Consider the following 19,230-nt stretch of genomic DNA (forward strand, 5'->3'; position numbering starts at 1 on the left):
AAAATAGGGAGTGAGAGCTGGGGCTGAGAGGACAGGACTGGGAACCAGGAACTCCATCACTCTACTTCCAGCTCCTGCACTGGCTGCGCACCCTTGGGCATGTCATATGATCTTCATGGGCTGTGTTTATCTCTCATGTAACTGCACCTAGTTACAGGGTTCTAGAGCAGGGTGGGTTTGGCCAATGAGGCTCTTTTCCCATTTGAGAAGTGGCGACTTTAACACTCAGTTATTTGCCTCTCAGAGCCATGGGGAGAATTCATGAGTTCTTGTTCATGGCTTTGGGGTGCCATTCAAGGGGTACCTCTTACTTTGAGGTGACAGACATAACCCAGTTATTGGAAATATTAAGCAGCTGTGTGTGTGGGTGTCATCTTTACTGGCAGTCTTGCCAGTTAAAAACCCAGAGGGCCCTCAAGAGAAAAGCAACGGGAAGGTTCTGTTGACATCTCTAATGAAACCCAGCCCAGTATATTCATACTGCCGCCCGTGCCACGAAGCCAGGGCTGTGCTCGCTAACTTTCACCCTCACTCTCATCGCTCTGAGAGTCGGACACAGCTCTGTGCAGTCAGAGCCCTCCTGCTCCTGCACGTTTCACCTCAGGAATCAGCTCCCTAACATTCTGTTACTCAGAGATTGTCTCTCTCTCCCGTTGGTGGCTTTTTCACAAGCCTCGGGCCCTGCTCGCACTGGGGCTGGAGTGTGGGCTCTCAGGATGCTGGGAAGGCTCAGAGAGTTCTACTGCATTCAGGAGACAGATGCCCGCGATTCCCAGCTGCCCCTTGGGACAGAGAGTGGGAAAAGTGAGCTCTTGCCGCTGGCTCCAGGACCCAAGTGACTGTCTCAAGTGCAAGCTGTAACAGCTCTTGCCAACCAGTTATTATAACATACGAAAAGATCCGGGAGGCTTTACATAACAGTAAACACTTTAATTAACTTGTTACTGAGAACTGTACAGATACGTACTGCAGACTTGCCTGCCTGGCTCCAAGTGCTGTAGCAAAGTGCTCCTGCTGATAGGCTCCTGACATCATGACTCCTTCCAGACAGCACTACGGGTAATTTGTTCTTAGTCCAAAGTTCCTACGATTGTTATATTTCCTTTTTTTAAAAAATACACAGTGTAACTAAATTTCAATTTTTTATTTAACTGTATGGACTTAATATAGCACCCACAACTCTAATCTGAATCCTTAAAAGTCTAGAACAACTAGTCTCTTTATCTTACAGGGTTTCTTAGTACTCTGCCTTTAGAGGTAGGACCAGGGGTATCAGTGCCCCATTTTTCCCCTGTAGTTGAGCCAACCACTTGTGAATCAGTAGATTCAGTAGACTGGTTTAGTAGAGCTTGTATTTCTGAGTTGGATGTTAGCACAATTTCTATTTGTCTCATATTTTCATTCTCCTCCTGCACAATTCTGTTAGTGCTCATCAAATACAGTCTGTTTCTTCTATAGACATCTCCTTCCTCTGTCTCGGCAAGATAAGGTTTTGAAGCAGAGTGTTGGTCAATCACCAATTCAGATTTCCTTACTCCTGTTTGACAAATACAGTCTCTTCATTTTTCAGTGAGGATAAAGGCTTTGCACCTTGTCAAAGAAATATTTCTGCTTCGCTTGGCTCAATTTTAGGCTAGTTTGTATGTCTCCTTGTATCAGCTTTGGTTGTACCAACATTGATGAAGTCAGTAATCAGGTACTTAGACATCTTCCCATGAGGAGTTGAGCAGGTGATCTCATACCTCCTCCAGGTGTATTCCAATAGTCCAGCAGGCTAAGATAGGGATCTGTGTTAACCAGGCTAGATTTTTTTAAGAATCCTTTTTACAGTTGGAATTGCTGTCTGTCATTCCAATTGATTGTGGGAACAATGGATTTCAAGTTTTGTAAATCAAGTCCCATTGCTTTGCAAAAATTTTTAAATCTCTGGCATAAAACTGTAGTCCGTTGTCACTAATGAGTTCTTCAGGCATGCCATGCCTTGCAAATATAGACTTGCGATGTCTGATGACAGATGCACTTGTGGTGTCCTGAAGCAAGTGAACTTCTAAGTAGTTGAATATTAATCAGCCAGAATAAGATAATCTGCACCTTGAACTCAACAGGTCCATGCCAAGTTTCTGCTAAGATCTGTTTGGGGCCTCATATGGTAGCACGGGTTGCTTTTGATTTTTGTTTCTGAAAGTTTGACATGGGCTGCAAAGACTGTACCATGTCCTCAATTTGACAGCACTTGCTTGGCCAATAGATGGCATCTTGAGCTCTCCTTTTACATAGCTCTGCTCCCAGATCACTGTCTTGAGTAATAGCCAAGATCTCTTTTCTGAGATTTGCCGGTGCTATGATTCCAGCTCTTGACAAAGAATCAGCAAGTGCTAATTCTTTCATTGATCTGTGTCTCACGTCCAGCTAATATTTTGGGAGTGTTAACAACCATCTAGGGAACCTTGGTGGAGCACTACAAAGGTTTTCACAGCTACTTTCCCCCACAGGTAAACTGATGAAATCAAGTACAGCGAAATACTGTTTCCAACATTTCTTTTTCCATCTGGGCATTGTTCTGTGGTGTGGAAGTTTAGAGTTTTAGCGACACAAGCAGGAGCCCCATTTTGCAGCAGTACAGCCCCTAATTGGGAGAGTTTGCACCCACTGGCAGAGCAAAGGGTTCTTTGACAGAAAGTATTTCAGCACCAGTGTCCCTGTAAGTAATTCTTTCAAGAGTTCATGTGCCACCTCCATGTACTGGCATCCCAGCAAACATGACGTCTTTCCCCAACGTTGCCTTAAAGGAATAGCTCCCATTGACATGTTCAGCATGAATTTCCCAAGGTAAGTAACCATTAGAATCTTGGCAATTCAGCCATGCAGGTTGATAAGGCCATTTCAGTAATTGCAGCAATTTTTGAGTTGTCAGGTTTTAGACCTTCATTTGGCAAACACCCCAAATATTTCATCTCTCAGATCTAGTTCAGGCACAGGTTCCTTTCATGGCAAGTGTCTAGCGCTCCCTTGAGCCTTTCATCATATTCCCATCTGATATTTCCCCACCCAGTATGTCATCCTTATAATATTCAACACCTTCCAGACCTTCAACTGTCTGTTGGATCACTATCTGGTACCCTTCAAGAGCTGAACAGGTGCCTACAGGAAGTCTGGTGAACCTCAACCTCCCAAATGCTGTGCTGAATGTACGCAGTCTAGAACTTTTGTCATCCAGCTGTACTAGCCAAGATCTATTCCTTGGGTTCAAATCCCGGGAACGGCAGTTTTTGCTAACTTGCTGGTAATTTCTTCCACTGAAGGCAATTGAAAGTGTTCTCCTTGTATTGCTTTATTCAGATCACTCAGATCCAAGCACATTCTTATTTCATCTCAACCTGATTTGGCTACACTTACTATAGAATTGAGTTTTGTAAGTTCTTGCAACTCTTGTTATTACTTGCAACTGTTCCATGTGGTGCAGATCTTTCATTCCACTGGAACTTTACCAGGGGAATGAATTGCAGCTGGAACTTGTGAATTCACCTTTCTGGTGTGCTTACCTGGGAAGCATCCCAACCCTGCACATCCATCCTTGTATTCTCTAAATATATCCCAGTCATCTTCTGGTTCTTCCATTACCACATTGACTCTTTGCACTTGTCACAGTCTGTAAGCCCAGTATGGCTTGCGAGTGAAATTCCAGCAACACTTTCTTACCCCACTGCTGACAGTCCAAACTGCATTTACCACATACTTGCAGTTGGTCCCCTGAGTAGCTTATCAGCTGGATACTAAAAGTGCAAAGTGGTTTGGGCCTTAATGTGTTGTATGACCTTTATAGACATCACATTGGCCTGTGCCCTAGTATCAAGTTTAAAGCTTGCTGTTTTGTGATCATTAAAGAGAGAATCCTCATTCCATTCATCCTTGGGAAGCTCAGGACTTAGGAATAGATCTTACAGTTGCTCATCTGCTCGTGGCAGTGGGTGCGAGTCCAGTTTGTCCCTTTAATAGGAATGGAGACAAGATCCCATCGCTCTCTGGGTTGTCCTTCCACTTTAGAGCTGTGTGCATTGAGTGAGATTGTTCACAAGAATTATTAGGGAGACGCAGCGCGGTCCCAGGCTCTGCCTGGAAGGATTTGTGGGTGGATTAAATATGATTCCTGCTTTTCCATCTCTGAAATGGCCCCTCACGCTGTCACAGGATGAATGCTATTAAATGTTCCCCTTTGATGACAAGAAGTTTGTGTCTCACTTCCCCATCTGGCTGTGTCACTGTGAGCCATGCTAGTGTCATCGTCCCACACCTGACAGTAATAATCAGCCTCGTCCTGTGCCTGGACTCCAGTGATGGTCAACGTGGCTGTGTTACTGGAGTTGGCTCCAGAGAATTGATCAGGGATTCCGGAGGGTCTGTCACTATCATCATATATAACAAGTAGTGGGACACTGCCAGGTTTCTGTTAGCACCACTGCACATTCTTGCTACTGATGTTTCCTGAACATGTCAGTTGAGCATTTTGCCCTGGAGACACAGACGCTGAAGGCAGCTGAGTCAGCGAGTACTGGGTGAGAGAACCTGAGACAGTAGGAGAAAACATGGGGATAAAATCAATCTTTCAAGAGCTAACAGACCTCAGGCCGTGCAGGAACCTAAGGAAGAGAAAATCCCCTGAATAAAGAGATGGAGAAAAACTCTCCCGTTTATAATAGCTGAGCAGTGAGTGAGCAGCTTGAGGAGCAGAGGGGGCCAGGCCATGGTGGGAATCCAGACGAACTCGGCTTCCTGAGGCAAACGGGTCTGTGCAGGGACCCTCCAGCTTAAACCCCCAGAGCTGGAGCATGGCCCCTTCATGCACATCAGCTCCCACCTCACTGGCTGCTGCCATTCACTCCCCAAGAGCAAAGGGACCCGGGGAGAATCTCTCTGCATAAATCCCCTCAGACACCTCTGTAGGGAAGGACTGCTTTGCTTTTCATTGGCAAGGAGAACATCTAGCTCGTCCCCGAGGTGAGGCGCTCCCAATGGGTTTGGACTGCTCAGAAAGTCAAGTACAGACCCCTCTCCCTAGAAGACTCCAATTTTATCTGCCTTGGACCTCAAATTAAACTGCGGTTTGTTCTCAGGCCCTGGGCCAGAATTGTTTTCAGAGTCATGCCACCATTTTTGGTCATTGCAGGAAGAAATCCTTGCCCATTTTGGGGTGATCTTAAGTGGGGTGTGGGATAGTGTGGGTGCTGTTGGATAGGGGCTGGTTTTGGAGTGGGGGTTGGATGAGGGCAGTTGTTATTCACAGACCTTATATCAATCCCCTGGTTCGCAGGACTGTCCCGATTTGACACGCAGACTCCCTATTCCACAGGGCTGGCTGGACCTGGCTTCTCACTCTGGAAACTGGAACCTGGTCTCTAGTGAGTGGGTCACAGCCCTGCCCGGGTCTGGCCTGGCCACCCCACGGGAATGAGTGAGGAGCTGCTGGTTCGTCTTTTCTTTGTACCTCTCAGCCGTCATGCCAAGTGTGATGGCCTCGTTTATTCCTGGCAGCCCTCGCACAGCATCCTTTGTTATTCCGCAGTGTGTGTGTGTGTGTTTGTGGGCTGGGGACAGAGGGGTCTGGTGCTGGGTGCTGACGGCCCCTGACTCTGAGCGTATGGCACACGCATCTGACCCAACATTCAGGGCTGGTGCACATCAGCCCTCACAGCCCCTCCCTGCAGTGGGGTCAGCTCCCACAGATTAATATCGCCCCCCTAATGGCCAGCATCACACTTGCCATGATCACATCCCCGACTCTTCAGGGCTGTAGGTAATATTGCTAGCCAGTCTCTTCCAGCTTTCACCCTTTTCCATTAAGGATGTCCTTCCCCACGCTAACCAGGCTGGTCAGGCCCTTGGCTTAGTCATGTAGGGTAGGGATCAGTTAGTTATTCAGGCAGCTGCAGCCCCTGGATGAAGATTAAGACATTCTAGAGCTGGGCAGCCATTGGGCTGTGGCTACATGAATCTAATTCTGTGAGACACAGACAGACCTATCCCCAGGGGAAGGTCTGGGGAGCAGAATCACCCCGGGCTCCTGCACGGCACTTTACCCTGAAGTTTTGAACCTTGCCGGACAGAGTAGAAATAGATCATCACCACCTTAGAGCCCTTACACTGAGAGCGCCGAAGAACCGTAAATCTCCACAGAGTTCAGATGTAATAACAATATCCTGGGGGAGCAACTCTGTCTTTTGATGCCCCAGGCTGCAGCCAATGGCGACTCTCAACAAGTCCTCTTTCGGGGGTCATATCTCCTTTGGATGGAGCCATATGATCCCTGATCTGCACAGTCCAGTACGGCAGGTGCCTGGTGCCAACCCTCAGGAGAGTTGGTAACCACAATGTTGGTGACACTAGGCATAAATCTAGGTAACTCGGGAGGGTGGTAAACCACAAGTGTCAATGAAGCCCTCCTGTTGTAGGCCTTAATGAACCAATGTTCCTCCATGTTAAACACTTTGTGTAACCTAGTGTAACCTAATATGTTAAGAGCTGCAAAAATGTAGTATTAGCAGTTAGCTTTTGATTGTAATAGCCAGTTCTCTGCTGTAACACATTGAAGCTAGGCTAGAGCACGCTCAAGGTCGTTTTAAGATACTGTATACATGCCTCAGCAGCGAAGAGGGGGAACAAAGTGGGGGGAGACAAAAGATTGACTGAGAAAGGATACTGCAGCTGGATGGGAAAGTACAGGGGAGTGAAAGATCAGCTAATCAGCATCAGAAAAGGAATACAAGAAGAAGGGTATAAATATTCCTGCCCTGCCTGTGTGCTATGTGCAGGATCTGAGATTGTTATTTCTCCCTGGCACCTTATTTGAGCTCAAATAAATTTCGTTGTTTGCTTCTCCACCCTAGTGTGTTTATTGGCGCTTAAGCACTCTGGGCAACGAACCGCTGTTGCTTGCCTCTGGCACTGTTGTGTCTGCAACAACATCACTGCCATATTCACCCCACTGCCCTCAGGATTTGATTCAGAAGTAGAGCAATTGAGGGCTGCTGAGGAACCTGGCCATCTCCTGAGAGGTAGGGGTGTGTCCTCTCTCCCTTTCCTCAGCACCCCCTGATGTTCGCAGTAGCCATGCTGCCTTGGCTGGGGAGGAGCCCACATGAGAGCTGTCTGCTGGGGGACTTTCCAATGCTCAGAATGGGCCTCTCAACTCACGGGAGCACAGAGCCCTGTCTGCACAGCAGCGGAATCTGTGCCAGGGGAGGGAAGACTCATCCCTTACCCACCCCAGCACAGGACTACGTGTGGCCAGCACCCCAGCTTCATGTGAAACCTCCACAGACACCACGGCAAATGACCCTTGGCTGTTCTGAATACTGATCTGTGCCTTGAGGCGAACTATTAAGTAACTCGCATCTGTCTCAAGTGGTCATTTCGGCCTGGTTTCAATCTCTGCTGATCCTCTGGCTCAGCTCTTTGCTATCTGCATTGCTGGGCAGGCAGGGCAGGTCTGTGGGGTGTCAGTGGTTGCTGAGGGGTGTATGTCATACAGGAAACCAGAACCCTTCAGTCTGGGGCTGAATAAAAAGGTTTGCATAAGCTATTGTGAAGTTGTTGTTAATCATGTTTGATCTCCATCCCGGAATGGCCCCACCAGGGAGCAGAGATGGGCAGGTACCCACCAGCAGCAGCACTAAGCCTGCCCCAGCAGGAGGGGTGAGAGGCAGCACTCAGGGGACAGGACTTGGAGCCGGGAAATCTGCAGTTCTAGTCCCAGCTCCTGCACCGACTGGACAGTGATGGTAGCAGATGGAAGCAGCAGAAGTGCATTCTGGGACTTCTTGTTTTAAGCCGGGAGCAGTGAACCCAGCCCAGTGCATTCACACTGCCTCCCTCACCCTGGTGTCAGGGCTGTGCTAACTGACCTTTGCACTCGCTCATGGCTCTGAGTGTTTGGCGCAGCTCTGTGCAGTCAGAGCCCTCCTGCTCCTGTGCGTTTCACCTCAGAAATCAGCTCTTTAACATTCCTGTTACTCAGAGACTGAGGCTCTTCTCCTTCCTGCTGGTGCCACGTGGGGGCTTGTCACAGACCTTGGCCCCTGCTCACGGGCAGGCTGTTGTGCAGGATCTCAGGAGGCTGGGAGGGGCTTGAGTTCTCCTGGGTGCAGGGCACAGATGACCCCAAGTCCCATGTGGATAGGGAGTGGGGGAAAGTGAGCTCTGGCTGCTGGCTCCAGGAGCCTGACACTCAAATGATCTTCTCCAGTGCCAGGGTCCATCCCCCGTTCCCATTGTGGGGAAGTGTGTGTGTGTGTGTGTGTGTGTGTCTCTGTCTAGACAAAGGCGTGAGGAGAGGAGAACTTGTCTGACTTAGCAGTAGAAGTTTGGAGAACAGTGTCCAGCCTTGGACTGTTACCAGGTGAGGGGCGTCCTCATTCCCGGGGGTATCAGAGAAGACGTGAGATGAGAGAACTGACACAGAGCCAGGGACTGGGTGCGAGTCCAGTTTGTCCCTTTAACAGGAATGTGGACGAGATCCCCTCGCTCTCTGAATTGTCCTTTAGAGCTCTCGGCACTGGGTGAGAGAGTTCACAAGGGTTATGAAGGAGACACAGCGTGGTCCCAGGCTCTGCCTGGAGGGATTTGTGGGCAGATTAAAAATGATACCTGCTTCCCCACCTCTGAAATGGCCCCTCACGCTGTCACAGGACGAATGCTATTAAACGTTCCCCTTTGATGACAAGAGGTTTGTGTCTCACTTCCCCATCTGGCTGTGTCACTGTGAGCAGTGCTACTGTCACTATCCCACACCTGACAGTAATAATCAGCCTCGTCCTGTGCCTGGACTCCAGTGATGGTTAATGTGGCCGTGTTACCGGAGTTGGCTCCAGAGAATCGATCAGGGATTCCGGAGGGTCTGCTGCTATCACTATATATAACAAGTAGTGGGGCACTGCCAGGTTTCTGTTGGTACCAGTGCACATACTTGCCCCCAATGTTGTTTCCTGAGCAGGTCAGTTGAGCCTTTTGCCCTAGAGACACAGACACTGAGGGCGGCTGGGTCAGCACGTACTGGGCGAGAGACCCTGAGACAGGAGGAGAAAACATGGGGATAAAATCAATCTTTCAAGATCTAACACACCACAGGCCATGGAGGAATCTGAGGAAGAGAAAATCCCCTGAAAGATGGAGAAAAACTCTCCTGCTTATAATACCTGAGCAGTATGTGAGCAGCGTGAGGAGCAGAGGGGCCCAGGCCATGGTGGGAATCCAGATGAGCTCGGCTTCCTGAGGCAAACAGGTCTGTGGCTGAGACCCTCAGATTCTCTTTAACCTCCAGCGCTGGAGAACGGCCCCTTCATGCAAATCAGTTCCCTGCTCACTGGCTGCTGCTGCCTTTCACTCCCCAAGAGCAAAGAGACCCAGGGTAGAGTCTTTCTCATAAATCCCCTCAGACATCTATGTAGGGAAGGACTGCTTTGCTTTTCATTGGCAAGGTGAACGTCTAGCTCATCCCAGAGATGAGGCACTCTCAATGCGTTTGGTCTGCTCAGAAAGTCAGTGAGGGCTGTTGATATTCGCAGACCTTACATCAATCCCATGGTTCTCAGGACTGTCCCAATTTGATGCACAAAATCCCTATTCCATGAGGCTGGCTGGGCCTGGCTCCTCACTCTGGGAACTCGAACCTGGCCCCTAGTGAGCGGGTCACAGCTCTGCTCAGATCTGGCATGGCCGCCTTATGGGAATGAGGGAGGAGCTGCTGGTTCGTCTTTTCTGTGTACTGTTCAGCTGTCGTGCCAAGTGTGATGGCCCCGTTTACTCCTGGCAGCCCTCACACAGCGTCCTTTGTTACTGAGCAGAGTGTGAGTGTTTGTGGGCTCGAGCTGGAGGGGTCTGGTGCTGGGTGCTGACAGCCCCTGACTCTGAGCGTGTGGCACACGCACCTCACCCAGCACCCAGGACTGGTGCACACCAACCCTCACAGCCACTCCCTGCAGTGGGGTCGGCTCCCATAGATTAATATCGCCCCCTAGTGGCCAGCATCACACTTGCCATGATCCCGTCCCTGACTCTCCAGGTAACATTGCCTGCCAGTCTCTTCCAGCATTCATCCTCTTCCTCTAAGGATGTCCTTCTCCACACTAACCAGGCTGATCAGGCCCTCAGCTTAGTCACATTGGGCAGAGATCAATTAGTTATTCAGGTACTTGCCGCCCGCTGGATGAAGATTAAGACATTCTAGAGCTGGACAGCCGTCAGCTGCAGCTACATGGATCTAGCTCTGTCAGACACAGACAGACCCATCCCCAGGGAAAGGGGCAGGGATGCAGAACCACCCCGGGCTCCTGCACGGCGCTTTACCCTGTGGTTTTGAACATTGCCAGACAGAGTAGAAATTGACTGTCACCATCTTAGAGCCCCTACACTGAGAGCGCCAAGAACCGTAAATCTCCACAGATGTAATAACAATATCCTGGGAGAGTGTCTGTGTCTTTCGATGCTCCAGGCTGCACCAAGTGGGGACTCCCAACAAACCCTCTTTCAGAGATGAGATCCCCCTGGAGTGCTCGATCCCTGCTCTGCACAGTCCACTACGGCGGGTGCATGGTGACAACCCTCAGGAGAGTTGGTAATGGCATCACTGTCGTATTCACCCCATTCGCCTGAGGAGTCGATTCAGAAGTAGAACAACTGATGGGCTGCTGAGGAACCTGGCCACCCTCCAGAGAGGCAGGGGTGTGTCTCCTCTCCCTTTCCTCAGGACCTCCTGGAGTTCTCAGTAACAATGCCTCCTTGGCTCACCTATGTGAGAGCTGTCTGCTGCAGGATTTTCCAATGCTCCTCTGGTAGGAGAATGAGACTCTCAGCTCATGGCAGCGCGGAGCCCTGTCTGCATAGTGGTAGAGTCTGTGCCAGGGGTGGGAATACTCAGCCCTTACCCAGCCCAGCACAGAACTCTGTGTGTGGCCAGCACCTGAGCAGAGCTATGCTGAGACAGAATCAGCCAGGGGCCCAAAAATGCTCTTGTGGTGAGAACATACACCGAGCAGCAGGTTCTCAGGGTTAAGATGATTGGGTGGGTCACAGCTCTTGGAGCTATTGTTTCAGGCTCTCTGCAGACTCAGGCAGGTATCAGGGACACTTCAGTCACACTTCAAGCTTTTCTTAACAACCTATGAAGACTGGCTATAATTTCTTGTAAAGAAGGCTGAGATTCTGATCTCATCCCAAGAGTCAGGACCCTGGGCCTGGGCATATAGACTGTGCCTGAGTTGAAATCCAGCTCTCTTCCCATTACAGGTTATGAGGAGCTGATATGTAGTGTGAAGAACAAGTATTTTTGTGATATGCAGAGATCAAACCTAGCAGCCTGCGCAGGTCCCTGTGGAACATAGTATGAGGGCGGGAAGACAGAGGAGGATTTTGTCTCACTTCCCCATCTGTCTGTGTCATCGTGTGGAGCATTGCCACCCCTCCACACAACACAATAATAATCAGCATCATCCTCTGCCAGGACCCTGAAGACGGTTAAATAGCCGGCATTACTGGATGTGTCTTCGGAACCAGAGAAACGAGCAAGGACCCCAGATCCCTGGTGCTTGTCGGAGTCTGACTTGTATCTCAGCAGGTATCGTGGAGAATTTCCAGGTTTCTTCTGGTACCAGGACACAGCATAGCCACTGATGCTGGTCCCACTGCTCATGGTGCAGGAGAGTTTCACAGTGTTTCCTGGGGACACTGACACCGAGGGTGGCTGAGTCAGCACAGGCTGTGAGCTGGAACCTGGAAAAATAATGGAGAAGCCTGTGAACCCCATGGTGTCCGTCCCTGGCCGCTAGTGACACAGTTTGTGCATTGACTCCAGCAGCAACTTTAATGTGTATTGACCCTGCTCCCCCGTTCTCACCAGTGCACCACGTTCCCAGTAGGACGATGAGGGGAGCCCAGAGCATGGTGAGGAGATTTCAGGCCCTTTGAGGATAAAAAGCCAGATCCACTGAGAATGTCCAACACCATCGTCCCCTTATATTGAGCCTCTTTGGTGAGACGCATCCAAGCTCTACCTTCACGCTAATCTGCTCCGGTCTGATTGGTCATAATGATCACAGGGAAAGAGTCATGTGTGAGAATAACCCACCTTTGGTGAGAGTCTCTTGCCTCATAAGGTTCCTATTTCAGTTGCACTCTGAATGTGACCAATTTCACGCACAGAGCATTTTATCCTGACGCTGGTATGAGCTGATCTGTCTCCGCCATGGGAGGGAAGAGAAGTCACTGAAGATTCAGAACACCCAATAAGGCTTCTCTTATTACATGGATACATAGTTAAGGCAATCAATGTATTGGACTGATGATGCTTCATGTGAAACTTGCATAGAGACCATCCCAAATGGTCCTCCAATGTGCTGTCTATTACTGTCCCGCGGTATAAGCCACTTACCCGTCTCTGGAACGGTCATTTCAGCCTGGTTTCCATGGAGGCTGATCATATGGCTCTGCTCTGTGATATTTGCATTCCTGGGCAGGCAGATAAGATCTGTGGGTGTCAGTGGTTGCTGTCTGGTGCACGTAGTGCACTAAAGCTGCACCGGGCAGTCTCCAGTTTAGGGCTGAATGAGGTTTGCAGACGTTATGGTAACTTTGTTAATATTCAATCTCACTTCCCAGAACAGCCACGCCAGGGAGCAGAGCCGGGCAGCTACCCCCCTCAGCAGCACTGACCTGCCCCAGAGGAGGGGCAAGAGCTAGTGCTCAGGGGTCAGGACTCGGAGCCGGGAACTCTGGTGTTCTAGTTCCAGTTCCTGCACTGGCTCCTTGCGGGGCCTAGACCAGGTTACATGATCCTCCTGGTTCCTGTTCCTCTCGGCAGTAACTCCACTGAGACAGAGGGTCCTGTCACTTACTGGAACAGCTCAGGGAGAGGGTGGGTTTGGGTAACAGCCTTACTCTGTTAGCCAATAGCAGGGGCACAGAGTCCCTTCCCGTTCACTCCAAGGTGCTCTGGCTCCTCCGCAGCAGAGAAGCTCTGCTAACGTGATCTGATGAGTGCCCATCTCTACATGGGATCTTGGTAACACTGACTAACACCCTCTGTTTCTCTCCCTGTGTGAGAGCCTGGCCTAGCTCTGCACGCTCAGTGACTGCTCCTGGTCTCGTTAGTTCTGTCAGAAATCGTCTCTTTAAAGCTGTGCTCAGTGGCGAGAGGCTTGTACCTTTGCTGTGGAGCCAGGTGGTGGCTTTGCACAGGCTGCAGCCCAGCTTCCCCAGAGCCGTTGTGCTGGTGCTCGGATGGCTGGGAATGCTTGGAGCCTGTGTGAGGAGTGGCTTTTATTTGGAGGAGGCAGCTGCTCCCAAACCCAGCGTGTCCTGGAGAAGGCAGAGCGGTCAAGAGTGACCTCCTGTGTCTGGCTTCCTTCCATCTCCAGGGCAGGTCAATCTCCCTATTCTCACTGAGCAGCTCTCACCATTATGGGGAAGTGTTGTCTGTTGGTTTCTAGACAACAGTGGGAGGAGAAGAGAACTTGTCTAATGTTGGAAGTTTGGAGATGGGTGTCCAGACTTGGCCTGTTATCGGGTGAGGGTGTCCTCATTCCATGGCACAACAGAAGAGATGGCAGAGTTCAGAGCTGTAAAGAGCCAGGGGTGGGTCTAATTCCGGTTTCTCCCTGTAACAAGATTGAAGAGGAGACCCCATTGCTCCCTGCTTTGGATGCCCTGGGTGAAATCTTACTAAGGAGACAAACTGAGAGCCCAGACTGCCAAGGAGTGTTTGTGGGCAGATGAAATAAGCCTTCATCCCCAGCTTGGAAATGGCCCCTCACGCTGTCACAGAAAGAATGAGAATAATTGTGTCCCTTAGACAACAGAGATTTGTGTCTCACTTCCCCATCTGACTGTGTCACTGTGAGAAGAGCTGCTGTCACTGTCCCACCTCTGACAGTAATAATCAGCCTCGTCCTGTGCCTGGACTCCAGTGATGGTTAACGTGGCCGTGTTACCGGAGCTGGCCCCAGAGAATCGATCAGGGATTCCAGAGGGTCTCTCACTATCATCATATATAACAAGTACAGGGGCATGGCCAGGTTTCTGCTGGTACCAGTGCACATACTGTTTGTCAATCTTTTCTCCTGTGCAGGTGAGTTGAGCACTTTGCCCTGGAGACACAGATACCACTGGTGGCTGAGTCAGCACGTATTGGGCAAGAGAACCTGCAAGAGGAGGAGAAAACATGAGGATAAAATCATAATGATTAAAGCTCTTGGCCAGCAGCCTGGGGAACCAATGAGAGAAATGGCTCTAAAATCAAAGTCCCCTTTGACTGAAAGACTGAGATAAGCCTCTCTTCCCCCGCTCGCCGCACCTGAGCAGTAAGTGAGCAGTGTGAGGAGCAGAGGGGCCCAGGCCATCGTGGGGATCCAGACGAGCTTGGCTTCCTGAGGCAAACGGATCAGCAGCTGGGACCCTCCGATTCTTTCTTAAACCCCCAGAGCTGAAGAACAGCCCCTTCATGCAAATTTGTTCCCTGCTCACTGGCTGCTGCTGGCACCTCTGTCCCCTCAGAGACAGCAACTGACAGCCCCAAGAATGGTTTTGGTTTCCATTTGCAAGGAAAAATGAAGCTTATCTTGGGGGTGAGGGGATCCCAAAGTGCTATGTCTGCTCAGACTGTTACTGTTCAGAGCACTCCCCCTGGAGCGAGAAGTCTCCAACATTCCCCACTGGGCATTGCAAACCTAGCTGGGTTTCTTGCCATGTCCATGACCCACAATGTTTATGGCTGCAAGAAACTCTGGCTGGTTTGGGGCTGTGTGTTGGATGTGTTGGCTGCTGGCTGTTTACGTGTCACTGACAGGTGTGGCTGCTGCAGACTGATGGCTTGTGGAGTGAGTGGCTGCTGCCTGGGCTCTGGGTTGTGCTTGATTGGGGCTGGGACTGACCAGGATGATGCTGCTGAGTGGCTGTTGAGGGCTATTGGAGCATGGTGCTAGGTGAGGCCCTGCTGGACAGAGTGGGGCTGAGACCCTTCTGCACTGCACACTCCTGGAGGGGATCCCCACTGAAAGACGGCGAGGAACCAGCCAATGACCATGGTGAACAATGGGGCCCGTGGGGATCAAGGCAACTGGCTCCTGACTGCTCTCCTTTCAGTGGTACTTCCCTGCAGCAGGACAATGTGGGCAGGGCGAGGGGAACGCTTACTCCCCCGGGTTACAGCAGCCTCTGGGTTTTAGTGATCTTGTCGTGACCCTCCCAGCACTCCAAGCAAGACTGCCAGTTGGAGAACCCGTGCCCCAGAGATCAGGGAGCAGAGGGGGCGGCTGGGAAGTTGGAATCCAAACAAGGTTCTCTAGGGTCCCTTGTCCAGATCATGTGGGCGCTGGTGGGGAATAAAAAGCCCCAAAGCCCAGAGATCTCTCTAGCCCAGCAGTGTGTAGCCTGACTCGCATTACACTGCCCTAGTACAGACTCTGAGCTCCAGTACTGTGAGGGTGAAGGGCACCCCCTGGTGCTCAAAGCTGCTGTTTCTAAGATTATTCTGACTGGGGTTTCACAAAAGCTAGGGACCCTCCATGCTGAGCTCATCACAAAACAGGCCCACACTCTCTGTCTCTCACAGCTGCAGGGAACATCATGTACAGTTGTTTCCAGCATTTATGTTGTTCCTTTTCAGGGTGTTCTCTGTGCTGGCTGCACTGATCAGGTCATCAGCCTGGTTGCGTCTTTGGAAGGGATTACCCAGGGATTTCAGAAATTGCCCCTGCCTAGATTAAGACTAATGCAACCCAAACTAAGGAAGTCACCTCTTCCTAGCTGGTTTGATATTGTTGCCTCTTCCCATGACACTAATGGCCTGTTCTGACCCCAGGGGCACCCGGAGTGAGCGGTAGCGGATGCTGGGGCCGTGCAGGCCAGCTCTCCAGTGGAGGGTCGATCAGTGACGTGCACTTCGGGTATTTGGGTTGCCAACCTTGGTTGGCTGTATTCCTGGAGGTTTAATCCCATGATATAATCTTTATTAAAGATCAATCTTTAATTCCTGGAGACTCCAGGACAATCGTGGAGGGTTAGCAGCCCTACCAGGTACGTTCTGAGAGGAATTTCTGTCATTCCCACGTACATCAGTCAGAATGTCATTCCTGGGTAGGCTGATGCTTCCCGGTGAATATTTAAACAAACAGCCCTGCTTCATCCTCTGGCCCAGGGGCCTGTCATACATTGGAAATCTCAGGATCTACCTTCCCCCTCTTTGCTGCAGGGCCTTGGCAAGATCTGTGGGGCCCTGAAGAGGGATGTCTCATGAGGGTGTAGCCAGAGTGGCAGCTTCCTCTGCCCGTTCTGAGGCTGAAGGGGATGGAGATCCTTAGTCAGCAGAGAGTTCCTGTCCTGCACAAGAAAATGGAGGCGAGAGACTGGACTGAGCAGTTCACATGGTCCATGGAGTGAGCTGGGAGAAGTTGTCCCCTCTTCCCCAAGTAAAGAGAGAGAATGTGGAGGGGGAAGGGCAGAGCTCTTAGAATTCACCAATCAATTACAATTCTCTGAGAGTGTCAACAAGCACGTGGACAAGGGTGATTCAGTGGACATAATATACTTGGACTTTCTGAAAGCCTTTGATAAGGTCTCACCCCAAAGGTTCTTAAGCAAAGCAAATCATGGGATAAGAGGAAAGGTCCTTGCATGGATCAGTAACTGCTTAAAAGATAGGAAAAAAAGAGGAGGAAGAAATGGTCTGTTTTCAGAGTGGAGAGAGGAAAATAGCAGAGTCCATAAGGATCTGGGTAGGACCAGTGCTGTTCAACATATTCATAATTGATCTGTAAAAGGTGTGATCAGTGAGGTGTCAAAGTTTGCACATGACACAAAACTAGTCAACATAACTGAGTCCAAAGCTGATTGTGAACAGTTACAAAGGGCTCTCACAGAACTGTGTGACTGGGCAAGAAAATGGCAGATGAAATTCAATGTTGCTAAATGCAAAGTAATGCACATGGCAAAATATAATCCCAACATACAGTCAGGACCGGCACTAGTGTTTTTAGCACCCTAGGGGCACGGCCATTTCGCCGCTCCGCACGCTGGTCTGCGGCTCCAGTGGAGCTGCCGCAGTCGTGCCTGCGGGAGGTCTACCGCAGCCGCGGGAGCAGTGGACCATCTGCAGGAATGCCTGCGGCAGCTCCACCGGAGCCGCGAGACCAGGGGACCCTCCGCAGGCACGACTGTGGCAGGTCCACCGAAGCCGCCTGCCCCCCCTCACCTGCAAAATGCCACCCACCAATAATCCTGGTGCCCTAGGCGATTGCCTAGGCCGCCTAAATGGAAGCGCCGGCCCTGCATACAGTGTCCTGGTGTCCCTAGCCTCTGTTTGCTAGAAGTGGGGAATAGGAGACAGGGGATGGATCAGATGATCATTACCTTTTCTGTTCATTGACTCTGGGGCACCTGGCATTAGCCACTGTAGGGAGACAGGACACTGGGCTAGATGGACCTTTGATCTGACCCAGTATGGCCTTTCTTATGTTCTCTTGGCAAGATCTCTAGGGCCCTGAATAGGGATGTCTCATGAGGATGTAAATGGAGCTGTAGCTCCACCTGCTCATGTAGGGGGTGTGTGTGATGACTCTTAGCCAGTCTGAGCAGAGAGTTCCTGTCCTGCACCGGGAGATGGAGGAGGGAGACGGGGAAAGGCCATTCACACAGTGCATAGGGGGAGCTGGGAAGAGTTCTCCTCCCCTCAAAAAGAGAGAGAAGGAGAAGGGCCGAGATGTTTCACCCGACCCCCTTGCAGAGGGAACAACTATTCACTGCGAAGAACAACTGTTGTGTGATGTGTTATAGGCAGAGACCAAACAGTGCAACCTGTGTGGTTCTGTCCCCCCGTTCCTCCACCACACGGCCTAGGCTGGGGGAGGGGAGGTTTTTGTCTCACTTCCCCATCTGACTGTGTCACAGTGAGGAGCACTCCCACTCCACACCACACAGTAATAATCAGCCTCATCCTCTGCCAGGACCCCGGAGATGGTCAGATAGGCGACGTTACTGGACGTGTCTTTGGAACCAGAGAAGCGAGCAGGGACCCCAGAGCCCTGGCCCTTGCTGGAATCCGAATAGTAATACAGCAGGTATCGTGGAGAATTCCCAGGTTTTTGCTGGTACCAGGAGACAGCATAGCCACTGATGCTGGTCCCACTGCTCATGGTGCAGGAGAGTTTCACGGTGTTTCCTGGGGACACTGACGCCGAGGGCGGCTGAGTTACCACAGGCTGTGAGCTGGAACCTGGAAAAAATATGGTAAAAACCTGTCAAACCCTCCCTGTCCATCCCTAGCCGCTAGTAACACGGGTTGTGCAATTGGCTTCAGCAGTAATGTTATTGTGTATTTAACCTGCTCTCCCTTTCTCACCTGTGCACCACGTCCCCAGTAGGACAATGAGGGGAACCCAGAGCATGGTGAGGAGATTTCAGGCCCTTGGGAGGAATCGAGCGAGAGCTGCTGACAATGCCTAACAGTGTCTACTTCTTATATTGACCGTCCTGGGGGAGGAGCTGTTAAGTTCCTCCTTTATGTTCATCTGCTCTCATCCGATTGGCCCCGACGATCACAGGGAGGAGCTGTGCAGGAGGAGGGACAAGCTACAGCCCTATAAGATAAAGCTTCCACATCCCAGATGAGATTTGACTATTCGTGTCTAATCTGTGAACAGTTTTGTGTTGACTGAAACTGCATCTTTAGCTGAATAATTATTTGCCAGAAACATTTTCCTAGCTCTAGTAATGCATAACTCACTTTTGCCTGAGTGGTCCCCTAGACCTGCTCTCAGTCTGTGTCCACCGTTTGGTTCTTCCGTTGTATGGTTCTCTGAGTGCCTGGGCAGGCAGGTGCAGTCTGCAGGAGTCTCTAGCTACTGTGGGGTGTGTGGAGAGCCCTCAAGTTCATGGCTGAAGAGGGCTAGGAAGTTACAGTAAATGTTTGTCAGTCTCAGAGCCTCATTCCCAGCACATCCAGACCAGAGAGACGGGCAGGTATCCACCTTCCGCAGCACTTACTCTACCCCAGGGGAAGGAATAAAATAGGGAGTGAGAGCTGGTGCTGTGGGGACAGGACTGGGAGCCAGGAACTCCATCACTCTACTTCCAGCTCCTGCACTGACTGCGCACCCTTGGGCACGTCATATGATTTCCATGAGCTGTGTTTATCTCTCATGTAACTGCACCGAGTTACAGGGTTCTAGAGCAGGGTGGGTTTGGCTGGTG

General features: G+C 50.7%; 3 gene segments (V, D, J or C); all 3 read right to left on the bottom strand.

Annotated features, from left to right (window-relative positions):
• Positions 1–7,703: 7,703 nt before the first annotated feature.
• LOC115661061 lies at positions 7,704–18,480 on the bottom strand. The segment is given in 3 exon segments: positions 7,704–7,762; positions 17,927–18,253; positions 18,380–18,480. Coding segments are annotated over 3 exon segments (432 nt in total).
• Positions 8,534–11,930, bottom strand: LOC115660849. The segment is given in 4 exon segments: positions 8,534–8,548; positions 8,785–9,059; positions 11,410–11,760; positions 11,885–11,930. Coding segments are annotated over 4 exon segments (687 nt in total).
• LOC115660723 lies at positions 13,834–14,423 on the bottom strand. The segment is given in 2 exon segments: positions 13,834–14,186; positions 14,339–14,423. Coding segments are annotated over 2 exon segments (399 nt in total).
• Positions 18,481–19,230: the final 750 nt, after the last annotated feature.

This window comes from Gopherus evgoodei, chromosome 13 (assembly GCF_007399415.2).
Source record: "Gopherus evgoodei ecotype Sinaloan lineage chromosome 13, rGopEvg1_v1.p, whole genome shotgun sequence".
NCBI lineage: Eukaryota > Metazoa > Chordata > Testudines > Testudinidae > Gopherus > Gopherus evgoodei.